Genomic DNA, 13,915 nt, shown 5'->3' on the forward strand with positions numbered 1-13,915 from the left:
ACGACCACGACGATATAGTTAGAGTTTATTTAGAACTCGTTAATTATGAATTTATAGTTTTAAGTTAATGAAAATCATTAAAAAAAAAAGTTAATGAAAATCCTTTTTATCTCCTAGAAACCTAATATTTAAAAATTTAAATATTTTTAATTTTATTTCAAATCTTTTATTACAATATGATTTGCCTTCTGTTGTTTTCCTTTTTTCAAAAGACAAATCACCTTTTTTAAAATAATTATTATTATCGCTATTATTATTATTATTATTATACATATGTACTACTACTATTATTTATTTATATTATTATTTTAATATAATTTTCATCTTTTATTAATATGTAAATAAATTATATTTATATATATATTATAGCATTTAAATTTTAAAGAGATAAGTTTGAAATAACAAAATATCTATTAGAACTCTTCAATTATGAGTTTCTATTTTTAAGATAATGAAAATATTTTTATTAAAAGGGTAATGTATTTCAAATTCAAATATTTCATCTTTCAATTCAAAATTGATAAAAGTCCAATCAGAACATTCTAATGTGATAAATAAATATTTATAATAAGTAATTTGATTTTATAATTATTTTTAATTTACAATTAACAATTTATTAGTCTTAATTATCTTCTAATAGTTTATCTTTTATTTTTTTGCACCTGTTTTTCTTTTCTTTTCTTTTCTTTCTTTCTTTTGTTTGTTTATTTTTTTTTCTTTATAAAATAAAATGACAACTTAGATATATAAATTTATTTCAAGAAGATATATAATTTGAATTTAATTATTAAATTTTAATTTATATTTAAAATTTTAAAATAATTGCGAGTACGAATAATATTTAGATACACTCCACAAATATGCATATTATTATATTTGATATAGATAAGTTTACAAAATATAAGATTATATTTAAATATATTTTATAGCATTTAAATTTTAAAGATATAAGTTTGAAATAACAAATATCTGTTAGAACTCTTCAATTATGAGCTTTTATTTTTAAGATAATGAAAATCTTTTTATTTAAAGGATAATGACTTCAAATTCAAATACTTAATTTTTCAATTCAAAACTTGATAAGAGTTCAATTAGAACTCTCTAATGTGATAACTAGTCATTTTTAATAAGTAATTTTATTTTATAATTATTTTAATTTAAAATTAACAATTTATTAGTCTTAATTATCTTTTGATAGATTATCTTCTTCTTTTTTGCACGTTTTTTCTTTTCTTTTCTTTCTTTCTTTTGTCTGTTTGTTATTTGTTTTATAAAAATAAATTGACAATTTAGATAAATAAAGGTATTTCAAGTAGATATATATGTTGAATTTAATTATTAAACATTAATTTATATTTAAAATTTTAAAATAATCGCAAGTTAGGATAAATTTTAGATACACACAAATATATATTATTTATATTTATCAATAATAATAATAATATATTTATCATTATATTTGATATAGATAAGTTTATGAAATATAAGATTATATTTAAATATATTTTTTAACATTTAAATTTTAAAGAGATAAGTTTGAAATAACAAATATCTATTAGAACTCTTGAATTATGAGTTTCTATTTTTAAGATAATGAAAATCTTTTTATTAAAAGGATAATGTATTTCAAATTCAAATACTTAATCTTTCAATTCAAAACTTGATAAGAGTCCAATTAGCACTCTTTAAATTATTTTTAATTTAAATTAACAATTTTTTGGTTTTAATAGTTTAACCTTTTTTTTGGACCTTTTTAAAAATTCTTGTAGTTCAATCCTATTTTTGGACTCCTCACATAGCGAAAAGCCTTAGTTTTTTTTTTTTTTTTTTTTTTTTCAGTTATCTAGGATATTCCTATGTATTAGTTGTGTCATTCAGTAGGTGCCGAGGATTTTATAAACTTGGATTAGGAGGAAAACGTCCAACTTGATATTTTCCAATAATTGCTTAGGAAGAAAGTATTAAAATATGGTTTGGATTTTATGACTTTTCCCTTATGTTTGTAATACTTTAATATCTGAGTCCCCAAAAATTATTGAGAACGTTCTTTAGAATATGCAACTTGATTCTTATTTTAGGTGAGTTTACCTTTTGTTTATTTGGATGTGTTTATATTAGTAACATATATTTGGTGATTTAATCTCTCTAATCATTTCATAGACTATGTAATCTATGTTATATAAATAAAAGAAATATTTGTCCTACGTATGATTTGTGATTGAAAATGGGTCAGTATTGTTGACTTTCTTCATCGCAAAAGACAAACAGGTTGACTTTTCATAAAGTGAATTAGAGAATTTTGTACTTCTAGTATAATTTTTTAGTATGCAAGTTATTGTATAAAAATTATAATAATTTTTTCTTTTCAAAAAGGTGGGATTTGTCCATAATGGTAGTATTTGATTGGATATAAAGTTTAATGAGCAAATTTAACTTACTATAAGTTTCATAGTGGAGTCTCAATGGATGAAGTATTCTATCACTATAACGTAAAGAGACTGTTTTCAAAAATTCTCAACGGAAAGAAATATGATTTCCTAGAAGAGAATTTGACTTACATATGGATGGTGAAAGAAATATATGAAACTAAAATAGTAGTAGCAGTTTGGCAGAGGAAACGTCACATCAGAAGCCAAAGTTGGATAGTTTAATTACATATGTGAACTTCCCCAAGGTGTGGAAGTTTTATAACATAAAAATATATCAACCACTTTTGAATATATTAAAATAGAAAGAGTTACGTAAATTGAAATAGATAGAAAAGTAATTAACAAAGAAGATGATTCATAAATTTAGCTGAGTTGAGTTAGATATAAGAAGTAAATTATTAGAGAATATGTAACATATGGTAAAAAAGTTTACAAATAGTTATTTTTCAGCTCCGATAATAAAGCATAACACAAGAAAACTTTAAAATAATAGCTGTTTGTAAACGATGGGGACGAAAATGACCAATGAGCATTAAAAAAATAGGGCTAGGGATCGGATGGAAATCAGACTCTCACCAACAAAATAATTGTTCAGATGGTCAATTAACTGAGCTATTAAAATTTTCGTATATTGTCTGACCTCATTTCATTAAAATAACATATCCTAATCATTCAATTTTTTTTTTAAAAAAATGTAGGTGAAAAGTATGGCGTGCAAGTCTTTGATAAACTTTGCCTGCTACAATATTATAACTTCAAATTATAACATAGTAGGCACAAATATCTAAACTTTCAAGTTGTCCTGCAGCTTAGCAATGGAAAATTCAGTAAGAGATGTTGATGAAGCAACAGTCCAGTCCTCTTCTGCAGGTCGAAAGAATGGTGGCTGGATAACCTTCCCCTTTATTATAGGTATATTTTTCGTTCTTTGGTTAAGAGTCGAATTCAAGATTTTGAGTGTGTTTGGTACAAAGGAAAATGTTCCCCCGGAAAATATTGATAACTGATTTTCTGGCGTTTGATAAGCAAGAAAATATTGAGCTAATACTAGCATTTGTATGTAATATTGTAAAACACATGAGGTGGGGGTGGGGTGGTCAAGGTGTTGGGTAACTCCAACATACTGACTATGGCAATTGGCAAGGCTCATGAGGGGCTATGATGACCGGGCTTGCATCAGACTTGATGGTAATAAGTTGCGGCGTAGCAATCAGTTATAACTTTTGACATGATGGCAAGAGTTTGATAAATGTTAAGATATGTGAGATAAATAATCTTGAATGTTTTAATTTGGTAATTTCAGCCACCATGGCTGGCTTGTCGATTGCGTCTGGAGGGTGGACAAGCAACCTGATTGTTTATTTGATAAATGAATTCAACATGAAGAGCATCAAAGCAGCTAAAGTGTACAATGTAGTCAATGGCTGCACCACTCTTCTCCCCATTCTTGGTGGAATCATAGCTGACTCTTTTGTTGGTTGTTTTTCTGTCATTTGGATTTCTTCTCTTATCTCTGCTGTGGTAAGGAAACACACACACACACCCTCTTTGATAGAAGGTTCAAAATAGTTCTTTATCATTTAGCAGTTTTAGTTCTTTAAGTTTGTCAAAAGTGAGCACTTTTGGTCTCGTCAAACATTTAACTATAACTGTGATTAAAAAGAATAAGCAGAATTTGGTGTCTGACACAAACTTCTTGTGGGGAAAATACTTTTCACGAAGACCAAAAGTGCTTGTTTTTAACAAACTTGAATGATCAAAACTGCTATAGACTAGAAACTACTATCAAAGATAAAGCACCATTTTGACATTTGCTCTCTGTTCTTCATCAAAATAGGACCCCATATTGATTCTTCAATTGGACTTGCAGGGTATCTTACTTCTACTATTAACAGCAGCAATTGATGTACTAAGACCTGTAGCATGTGATGATGGATCCAGTCTCTGCGCCGATCCATCAAAACACCAGTATGTGGTATTATATGTGGCTCTGGGATTGGCATCACTAGGGATTGCAGGTACACGTTTTACAATTGCACCCATGGGAGCTAATCAACTTGACAAGCCAAAGCATCAAGCAATTTTCTTCGATTGGTACATATTCGCCTTTTACACGTCCTTTGCTATAAGTACTACAGCCATTGTTTATGTGGAGGACAATGTTAGTTGGTCATGGGGTTATGGCATATCTTTGGCTTGTAACATCCTTGGCTTGGCAATTTTCCTTGTTGGCAAACGTTTCTATCGTGATGTTAGGGAACAAGGAGGTAGTCCTTTCGTTAACTTAGCACGTGTGGTAGTCGCTGCTATTCAGAAATGGAGAGTCCCTCTATCGGAACAAACTCAGCACTACTATCATGATCCAAGTAACAAAATCCCAATGACAACTTCTCCGGTTCCTACGGAATCCTTCAAGTAAACATCTTTTTTCTTCTGTTTGCGCTGCTTATATATACACACCGTCAAAATTGATTAGCTGATCGACTCCAGTTGTACAGATTCTTGAATTGTGCAGCTCTTATTACGGAGGGAGACAGCAAATCAGACGGCTCGAGGGACCCTTGGAGACTATGCACAGTACAACAAGTAGAAGATTTGAAAAGCTTGATCAAACTTTTCCCTCTATGGGCTAGTGGTTTTCTCATATCGACTCAATTAGTCATACAATCGAGTCTGCTAATTCTTCAAGCTCTCAAAATGGATCGCCATATGGGACCTCATTTCGAGATTCCAGCAAGTTCTATGTTAGTCTTCATATTGCTATTTACTTGTATATCCATATTCATCCTTGACCGGTTTTTGTATCCTTTTCTAGCTAAATACACTAGGTTTCCCCTCACCCCTCTTCAGCGTATCGGAATAGGCCATGTAATAACTGTATTTAGCATGGCTGTTTCCGCCCTGGTGGAGTCAAGACGACTGAAGCTCGTTAGATCTCACAACCTCCTAGGCAAAAATGGTGCAATCGTTCCAATGTCCGTCTTCTGGCTAGTGCCACAGCTAGCTCTTAATGGAATCGGAGAAGGATTCCATTTTCCAGGACATCTTGGATTTTATTACCAAGAATTTCCAGCATCCTTGAAGAACACCTCAACTGCCATGGTTTCGTTGTTTATTGGTATCGCATACTACATAGGGAACGCGTTGATTGATCTGGTTCAACGAATATCAGGATGGTTGCCAGACAACATCAACGATGGGAGAATGGATAACGTCTTTTGGCTATGTTGTGCCCTGGGCTCAGCTAACTTCATTTATTACCTCGTGTTCGCCTCCTTGTACAAGTATAAAAATGTGCATGACAATCCAAATGATGAGCCTAGTAAATGATACTAATTGCTTATAATTCAAGAAACATGTATATTTGTCATGGTTTAAATATCGTACTTTGTTCAATTACTAGTGTTAATAAGCTCTTTACAGACAATTACTATGAATAAATGAGAGAATAGTTACTAAGGGGTAAATTGGTGTCAACTTTGTTGTTATGCAGTGTCAATGTTGATCAACTGAACATATGAAGTAAACAAATGAACTCAAGAGGCATGTTGTGGTTGAACTTTGTAAATTGTAATTAAATACAAAAGATCCTAAACCTATTTTTTTCTTGCTGTTGCTCACTTGTTATAAACATGAAAGGAATAATATATAAATGTGTCCTTTAACTTGGCCTAATCTGGCAGCTATGTCTTTCAAATTTTGGGTGTGTATAAGTAGACACCTAAATTGTCATAGGCGCACACATCCTACATGACATATATACATCCTACATGACATAATACAAGTCAGTTTGAGTGTGTCCCGCACAAATTGTCATGTAGGACGCGTGTATTTACTTGTTCAATTTTATACAAATTTATATGAATATTTGTGCACACCCAAAGTTGAAAGGCATAAATGTCAGCTAAAACCATTTTAAAGGATACTTTTATGCATTATGTCAACCAGAAAAGACCAAAGCATTTAGATACAAATTCAAAGAAAAAATTGATATATGGTCTGTTCGAACATGATTTTAAATCAGGCTGATTTGAAGTTTATTTGAACATACAATTTAAATTTTTAAGTTAAATTTTTCTCATAAACACGAAACCACCATTTTTATCAAAAGTATAAAAATTTAGTCTTAATATAATTAAGATGCCTATTTACAGATTTCTACAAATTAAAGATAACAATTTACACTATCATTTCATTCACTTTCATGTTGCCATCATTATCAACTATCATCGCCCATCATACACAAACACTATCTCCATCCACAACTACCACCTTCAAACATCACAAGATTCTTCACCGCCATTAGCCAATATTTGCAATTATCACCACCAATATTTTTCCAAAAAAATATTTTTCTAAGAAAAAAGCTTTTCTTTGAAAGATATTTTCTAACGGTGAAATATAGAAAAGGATTTATTAATTGTCTGATAAATATTTTATTTCACACAAAAACACATGAACGAATTTAATAACATGGTTATTAATCAAACAAGTTGGCAGAAACTACTCAACTTGATATTGTCTCATCATTAACTAAGAAGAAATTAGTAAACTTAGATGACTTTCTGTTAATTTTTATATAGTTTAATGCTAAGTCCTCCAAATATTATTGAGAATAGACATACATTAATATTCTAGAGTATTTTTCGCATTCACCTCCTTTTATTTATTCTGGACTTTAGGTACGCCTAACTTTTTATTTATGTGGACTTAGTTTAATTAAATTCAACTTGTTCTAATTAAACACTACTCCCTCAGTTTCAATTAGTTGCCATGTTTTCCCTTGTGAAAGTCAATTTAACTCATTTTTGAAATTAAATTGGATTGGATCAACTCAATATTTTTATATTTAATAACTATATGATTAGTAAAAGAAGGTACAACTTTTCTTATATTAATTTGAAAAGGAAATATAATTTAAAGCTAGTCAAAATTCACATAGTTACTCTAAAAGCAAAATATGAAAACTAATATGAGATGGGGGGAGTTATTCATAGCTTATGAATTTCTGGGCAATTAGTTAGATCCGGAAATTGAATGATAAGAGCCACGTTCGCCAAATAATATATACTCAGAGAAAAATAAAAGTAGCTGTAAATCATATCACTAAGAATAGAATAGACATTTTAAAGTTAAATTATTACGAAATATAAAAATGTGTCATGATGTATTACATAAATTGGAATAGGTTTAATAAGAATCCAATAGCAAGTAGAAACTAATATCTCTATCTTCTTTCTACTTGACTTTCAACTTAGCAATGGAAAATTCAGCAAGTCATGTTGATGAAGTAGTAATGCAGTCCTCTTCTGCTAGGAAAAATGGTGGCTGGATAACATTCCCCTTTATTATAGGTACGTTTCGTCGTCCTAATGTTAAGAGTCGGATTCAGGATTTAGAGTTTCTCGATCATCACGTTTAGTTAGTGAACTTGTCGAAGCTACTCTAATTCGGATCCACAATGTAACATATGGCTGTGGACTCAGTTATTATTGTGTATTAACTCGAGGTCGATATAGGAACGCATAAACTTCAAATCTTGGATTCGCCTCTGCCTATGCTTTAGTTTAATTTGTTGCCATTCTCCATGTTAAGAGTTGAGTCAATGAGACAAAAGTTTAATTATGTGAAATTTAACAATTTTGATTGCTAAATTCAGCAACCATGGCGGGCTTATCGCTTGCGGCTGGAGGGTGGACTAGCAATTTGATTGTTTTTCTGATAAATGAGTTCAACATGAGGAGCATTGCTGCTGCTAAAGTTTTCAATGTGGTCAATGGATTGACAACAATTTTCCCTATTCTTGGTGGGATCATTGCTGACTCTTATCTTGGATGTTTTTCTGTCATTTGGATTTCTTCACTTATCTCTGCTATGGTATAGTAACCAATGCTGTTGTTAGTTGGATTAATGGTCACTAAACTTGCTCTTTGTAATACTAAAGTCACAAAACTACATTTCACGACTAAAGTAACTATTTGTAAAATAGTTTTGTGACTTTAATGTTACAAATAGTTAGTTTAGTAACTGTACATGGTCAAGCAAAACACATTTGAAGTAACACATTTTGGCGATCGAGTTTCCTACTGAACTATAAGGTATTTGCGTTTTCTTCCTGGACTATCACCAACTATTTATCAAAACACACCTCGAAATTAATGAGTCAGTTTCCACGTCAGAAATTTTATGGCAAATTAAGTTGTTAACAGTTGGTCTAGTCAGCTTTGAGGTGTGTTTTGATAAATAGTTGGTGATAGTTCAGGAACTAAATACAAAATCTCGATGGTTTAGGTATGAAACTCATAAAAAAATGATACTTTAGGTGTCCATTATCATTTTTTGACTTTAATGTTACCATTATCTCAAAGGTTTTTTTGACTTTAATGCTACATAGACTAAGTTAAGTAGACCTTGTTAGTTTCATCCTCTTTTTTTGAAAATAAAAAAAGGATCTATGAACCATGTTTATCATTTCTTGTTTTGCGTTTGCAGGGTATATTTCTTTTACTATTGACAGCAGCAATTAATGCATTAAAACCTCTAGCATGTGGTGATGGATCCAATCTCTGCACAAGCCCCTCAACAAACCAATATGTATTTTTGTATGTGGCTCTGGCATTAGCATCTATAGGGATCGCAGGCACGCGTTTTACAATTGCACCCATGGGAGCTTATCAATTTGATAAGCCAAAACATCAGGCAATGTTCTTTGATTGGTACATATTCATCTTTTACTTGTGCTGGGCTTTAAGTACAGCGTTCATCGTCTATGTAGAGGACAACATCAGTTGGACATGGGGTTATGGTATATCTGTGGCTTGTAACATCCTTGGCTTGGCAATTTTCCTTGCTGGCAAACGTTTCTATCGCCATGTTAAGGAACAAGGAGGCAGCCCTTTTGTCAACTTAGCACGTGTGGTAGTCGCTGCTATTCAGAAATGGAGAGTCCCTCTATCAGAACAAACTCAACACTACTACCATGATCCAAGTGACAAAACCACACTAGTTCCTACCAAGTTCTTCAAGTAAACATATTTTTACCACTTGTTGCGCTTCTTATACATACTTTCTCAAAACTGATTAGCTGATATAAAGTCCTCTTGTACAGGTTCTTGAATTGTGCAGCTTTTATTACTGAGGGAGACACCAAACCAGACGGCTCGATTAGTAAACCTTGGAGATTATGCACAGTGCAGCAAGTAGAAGATTTGAAAAGCTTGATCAAACTTTTCCCTCTATGGGCTAGTGGTTTACTAATATCCACTCAACTGGTCATGCAATTGAGCCTGCTAACCCTTCAGGCTCTCAAAATGGATCGCCATATGGGACCTCATTTCGAGATGCCAGCAGGTTCTATGTTAGTCTTCATATTGCTATTCACTTGTTTAGCCATATTCATTATTGACCAACTACTAAACCCTTTCCTAGCTAAATACACAAGCTTTACTCTCACCCCTCTTCAGCGTGTTGGCATAGGCCATTCGCTAACTATAGCGTGCATGGCTGTATCCGCACTGGTTGAGTCTAGGCGACTGAGGATTGCTAGATCACACCATCTCCAAGGTAAAAAGGATGCCATCGTCCCAATGTCCGTCTTCTGGCTACTACCACAGCTAGCTCTAAATGGAATTGGAGAAGGATTCCATTTTCCAGGACATATCGCATTTTATTACCAAGAATTTCCAACATCCTTGAAGAATACCTCAACCGCGATGGTTTCATTGTTTATTGGTATCGCGTTCTATCTGGGGAACGTGTTGATTGATCTGGTTCAAAGACAATCAGGATGGTTGCCTGACAATATCAATGATGGGAGAATGGACAATGTATTCTGGCTATGTTGTACCTTAGGATCAGTAAACTTCATTTATTTCCTCGTGGTTTCCTACTTTTACAAGTACAAAAATATGGACAGCAAACCAAATGATGTGGCCAGTAAATGATATAGTACTTGTTAGTATAAATAAGAAGCATGTAAATCCATCATAGTGTAAGTAAATAATTTTATGGGCAAAGGGTGTAAATTGGTGTTTTTTTGGGTGCAATGTCAATGTGGAACATGTAAACTAAAATAATTGAATTTGAGTCACACATTGTTAAGTAAATAGCAATCAGCATGTTATGGTTGAACTTTGTACAGTGAAAAGCCCCAAGGTTATTGTTTTTCTTTCTATAAATGATCAAAGTTGGGGCAGCCTAGTGAATTAAAGCTCCCGCTATGTGCGGGTTCAGGAAAGGGCCAGACCGGGATTGTCTATTGTACGTTGTCTTACTTTACATTTCCGCCAGAGACTGCTTCTACAGCTTGAACTCCAAAGCTCTCTTCCAAATGATCAAAGTTAAAGATATAAAATGGAAGTAGCAATAACAATTCACAAGATGTAGTAATGAAAACTTCAAGACAGGACATGAAATACTAGTACTGTACAATATGCAGCAACTAAAGGCTCTAAGCGTTGAAACATTTAGGACATGTTTTCAACCAATTCCAAATTATTCATGTTCTCAATTTATTAAGGGCTCGTTCGGTATAAAGGATAAGAGATAATTAATCTCGAATTTAGGATGAGTTTATTTTGTGTTTGTTTGGAATAAAATCATGAGATAACTTATCCTGGATTAGTTAACTTAAGATTGTAATATTATTTTTATTCCACATCAAAAATAAAATAATAATTTCAAAATAATTGATCTCGAGATAACTTGTTCCCAAGTCCGCCCTAAGTGCATTGTTTTCCTTACAACTAGTTGTTCTAAATGAATTTGATTCAATTTAAGGATTCTTATGAAGTTGACATTTTGCAACCACCAGAATATGTATTAGAAATTGTATGGGTTAGAGCCCGTTTGAGATTACTGTTACAAAATTGTTTATTTGAGAAGCACTTTTATAAAATAGCTTTTCAGAAAAGTGCTTCTAAAAAAAAGTAATTTGTGTTTGATAAATTCATTTAAAAAGTGCTTTTGATAAACAAATTGTATTTAGATAATCTTTTTAAAGAAGTGTTTGTTTGAGACAAATGGCCAAAAAGGACATCTATCAATAGACTTTTATTATTAAAATCAATTTATAGAGAAAATTTATTTTAAATATCTATTATAATATTTTTAATTAAATTTTTTTATTTAATTAAAAAGTACGTACTTTGATATATTACTTAAATAATTCAAATATTACTTTAAAACATCCAACAAAAATGAATATAAAAATTATTTCATAAATTAAATCACTACATATGAAAAAATTAACGATAAAAATAATTAGTCCTTCATACATCACAAAAATTTCCAATGATTTCATCCCTAATTTTACTACGCAATATGTCCATACTAGTAGGAGATCTGTCTTGTATTTCTGAAGGTATACCAAAAGGTTGGTCCGCTTCTTCGATCCTTGTGATGATGTGTTTGTTAGCATAATAGTTAAAGTCTTTATCAGTAGCAGAGTGTTGTTGTATGAAATTATGTATAGCCATAGTAGTTGTAACAAGATGAACTTGAGTGTCGAATTTAAAAGATGACATTGAACGTAGGAGAGTAAATTTATTTTTTCAAACTCCAAATGTTCGTTCAATTGTACATCTCAAACTAGAGTGAAAAAAATTGAAAGTCTTATTTGAATTTCATGCACATGTTACAAATATCTAAATGAAATTATATCTGTTATTTGTTACTTTTTCTTTTGGATATATTTTTACCGTGTCAATTCTAAAACTAAGTAATCACATTCATATACGTATACTACATGATAACAAATATTTAAAATAAAATTCTATCTGTTATTTGTTATCTTTTTTTTCTGGATATATTTTTATTGTGGAAAAATTTAGTGCGAATAAGCAATCATCATAGATGTATATACACACTACATTGTAACAAAAATATCACTTTTCATGAATTATTTATTAAAAATTAAATATCCAAAAAAAATTAATATGTGCCGCCAAAATAAAATCTTGTAACGTGATTCATCTATCAATTGTTATCATTAATAATAAAAAATAAAATATTATATATTTTTTAGTCATCATCATCAATGATATTTTCAAATTTATTTAAAGAAAATAAGTGAAAATAAATAACAATATATAAATCATAAAAAATTATTACGTAACTATGAAATGTAAATTTTAAAAATCAAACGTTAATCAAACTTGTAAGATATGTTAATTAATTAATAAGGAATACACACAACACACACACACATATATATATTTGTGTATTTGTATGATAGGAATATTTTTGTCATAAAAATTTTTTTGCTTCTGCTTTTTTTAAAAAGCAGAAATTTTTTGCTTCTTCCCAGAAGCAGAAAAACTGTTTCTACTTATTTTTAAAAGTACTTTTGTAAGTTTACCAAATATCCACTTTTTTTAAAAAGTGTTTTTTTCTCAAAATAAGTACTTATTTTGGAAAATAAGTAATCCCAAACAAGCACTTAGTTTGATCTCAGTTTGACTTTTTAGTTAATACTCCTCCATCCAAAAAATACTTGACCACTATATTAAAAATAATATCTAATAGTAATATTTATCTAGTTTAAAAAATTAATGCATAATTTATTTATTTTTATCTATTTTATTTTTGCGACTAAATACTATTATCACTTAATATATTTTTTAAGACATTAATTTAAAGAATGATATAATAAAATTACTTTATTATTTTAAAAAATAATATAGTAAAATTATTTTATTATTTATTATTTTTTAATATATATATCAAATCAATAGTCAACTTATTTGAGGGAGGGAGTACCAATCAATTATGACTGAAATATTTTTCATATCAAACCAAATCATTAGTAGAATTCTTTTTAATGATTTGATTCGATTTGTCTGAGATATCGTCAATTTAAATTTATTTTATATTTAATACGTCACTCTCATATGTCAGGATTTATATTCGTCTTTTTTTCTCTCAGTTTGGTGCTTTCAATTGATTCAATTGAATTCTTGTGGTACAAGATATTTTAAAAGTGCAACTATAATTTTGTGAAAACGTCTTGCCTGCAATCATTTCAGACTTTTACAAAAAGTCTCTTACACAATTTCACCGTTTTTAGAATATTTATAAACTTTTTCTACTACAATTGATTCTTCCATATGCAAGAGAATGAGACATTCAAATATCGTAGAAACGATCAATCAACTTTCAAAGGATAATTATATTAAGAAACATCTAATAATGTACCACTTAATATAATCCAAAGGATGTTTTCGATAGACCATCAGCTCATTCGTTTAAAATATAGAGAAGATATGGCTTGTTTGGAGAATATATATACCCAAAAGCTGAAGGGCTTGATTTGGACTGAGGACTAAAAGCGAAAAACAAAATACAAAGGCCAGCCAGATGTAGAAATAATGAAACTTCTTAATAATAAAGAGATCTTAACTGTGGCAGATATCTCATGTAATTAATTGAGGTGCGCGAACACCACAATCATTAAAATAATAATAATAATAATAATAAAGAGGGCCTAA

The 13,915-nt window shown here is 30.4% G+C and overlaps 2 protein-coding genes across 2 annotated transcripts; both read left to right on the plus strand.

Annotated features, from left to right (window-relative positions):
• Nucleotides 1–3,169: 3,169 nt before the first annotated feature.
• On the plus strand, nt 3,170–5,942 carry LOC107846875 (protein NRT1/ PTR FAMILY 2.7). The gene is made up of 4 exons (XM_016691143.2): nt 3,170–3,341; nt 3,733–3,950; nt 4,300–4,844; nt 4,928–5,942. Exons 1-4 carry the CDS (start codon nt 3,245–3,247, stop codon nt 5,757–5,759), a joined length of 1,692 nt encoding a protein of 563 aa, XP_016546629.2. The 5' UTR covers nt 3,170–3,244; the 3' UTR covers nt 5,760–5,942.
• Nucleotides 5,943–7,564: 1,622 nt separating this feature from the next.
• On the plus strand, nt 7,565–10,596 carry LOC107846956 (protein NRT1/ PTR FAMILY 2.7). Its single transcript, XM_016691233.2, has 4 exons — nt 7,565–7,783; nt 8,089–8,306; nt 8,922–9,454; nt 9,538–10,596. The coding sequence occupies exons 1-4, from the start codon at nt 7,690–7,692 to the stop codon at nt 10,370–10,372; spliced, it is 1,680 nt and encodes a 559-aa protein (XP_016546719.2). The 5' UTR covers nt 7,565–7,689; the 3' UTR covers nt 10,373–10,596.
• Nucleotides 10,597–13,915: the final 3,319 nt, after the last annotated feature.

The sequence above is a fragment of the Capsicum annuum genome, chromosome 11, assembly GCF_002878395.1.
Source record: "Capsicum annuum cultivar UCD-10X-F1 chromosome 11, UCD10Xv1.1, whole genome shotgun sequence".
NCBI lineage: Eukaryota > Viridiplantae > Streptophyta > Magnoliopsida > Solanales > Solanaceae > Capsicum > Capsicum annuum.

Bases quoted from the DNA above. Each gene is read 5' to 3' on its own strand.
- LOC107846875 (XM_016691143.2), top strand. From the start codon at position 3,245: ATGGAAAATTCAGTAAGAGATGTTGATGAAGCAACAGTCCAGTCCTCT. The intron at 3,951-4,299 runs GTAAGGAAACAC...TTGGACTTGCAG, and splicing joins CTTCTCTTATCTCTGCTGTG to GGTATCTTACTTCTACTATT. The intron at 4,845-4,927 runs GTAAACATCTTT...CCAGTTGTACAG, and splicing joins GTTCCTACGGAATCCTTCAA to ATTCTTGAATTGTGCAGCTC.
- LOC107846956 (XM_016691233.2), top strand. From the start codon at position 7,690: ATGGAAAATTCAGCAAGTCATGTTGATGAAGTAGTAATGCAGTCCTCT. The intron at 8,307-8,921 runs GTATAGTAACCA...TTGCGTTTGCAG, and splicing joins CTTCACTTATCTCTGCTATG to GGTATATTTCTTTTACTATT. The intron at 9,455-9,537 runs GTAAACATATTT...CCTCTTGTACAG, and splicing joins GTTCCTACCAAGTTCTTCAA to GTTCTTGAATTGTGCAGCTT.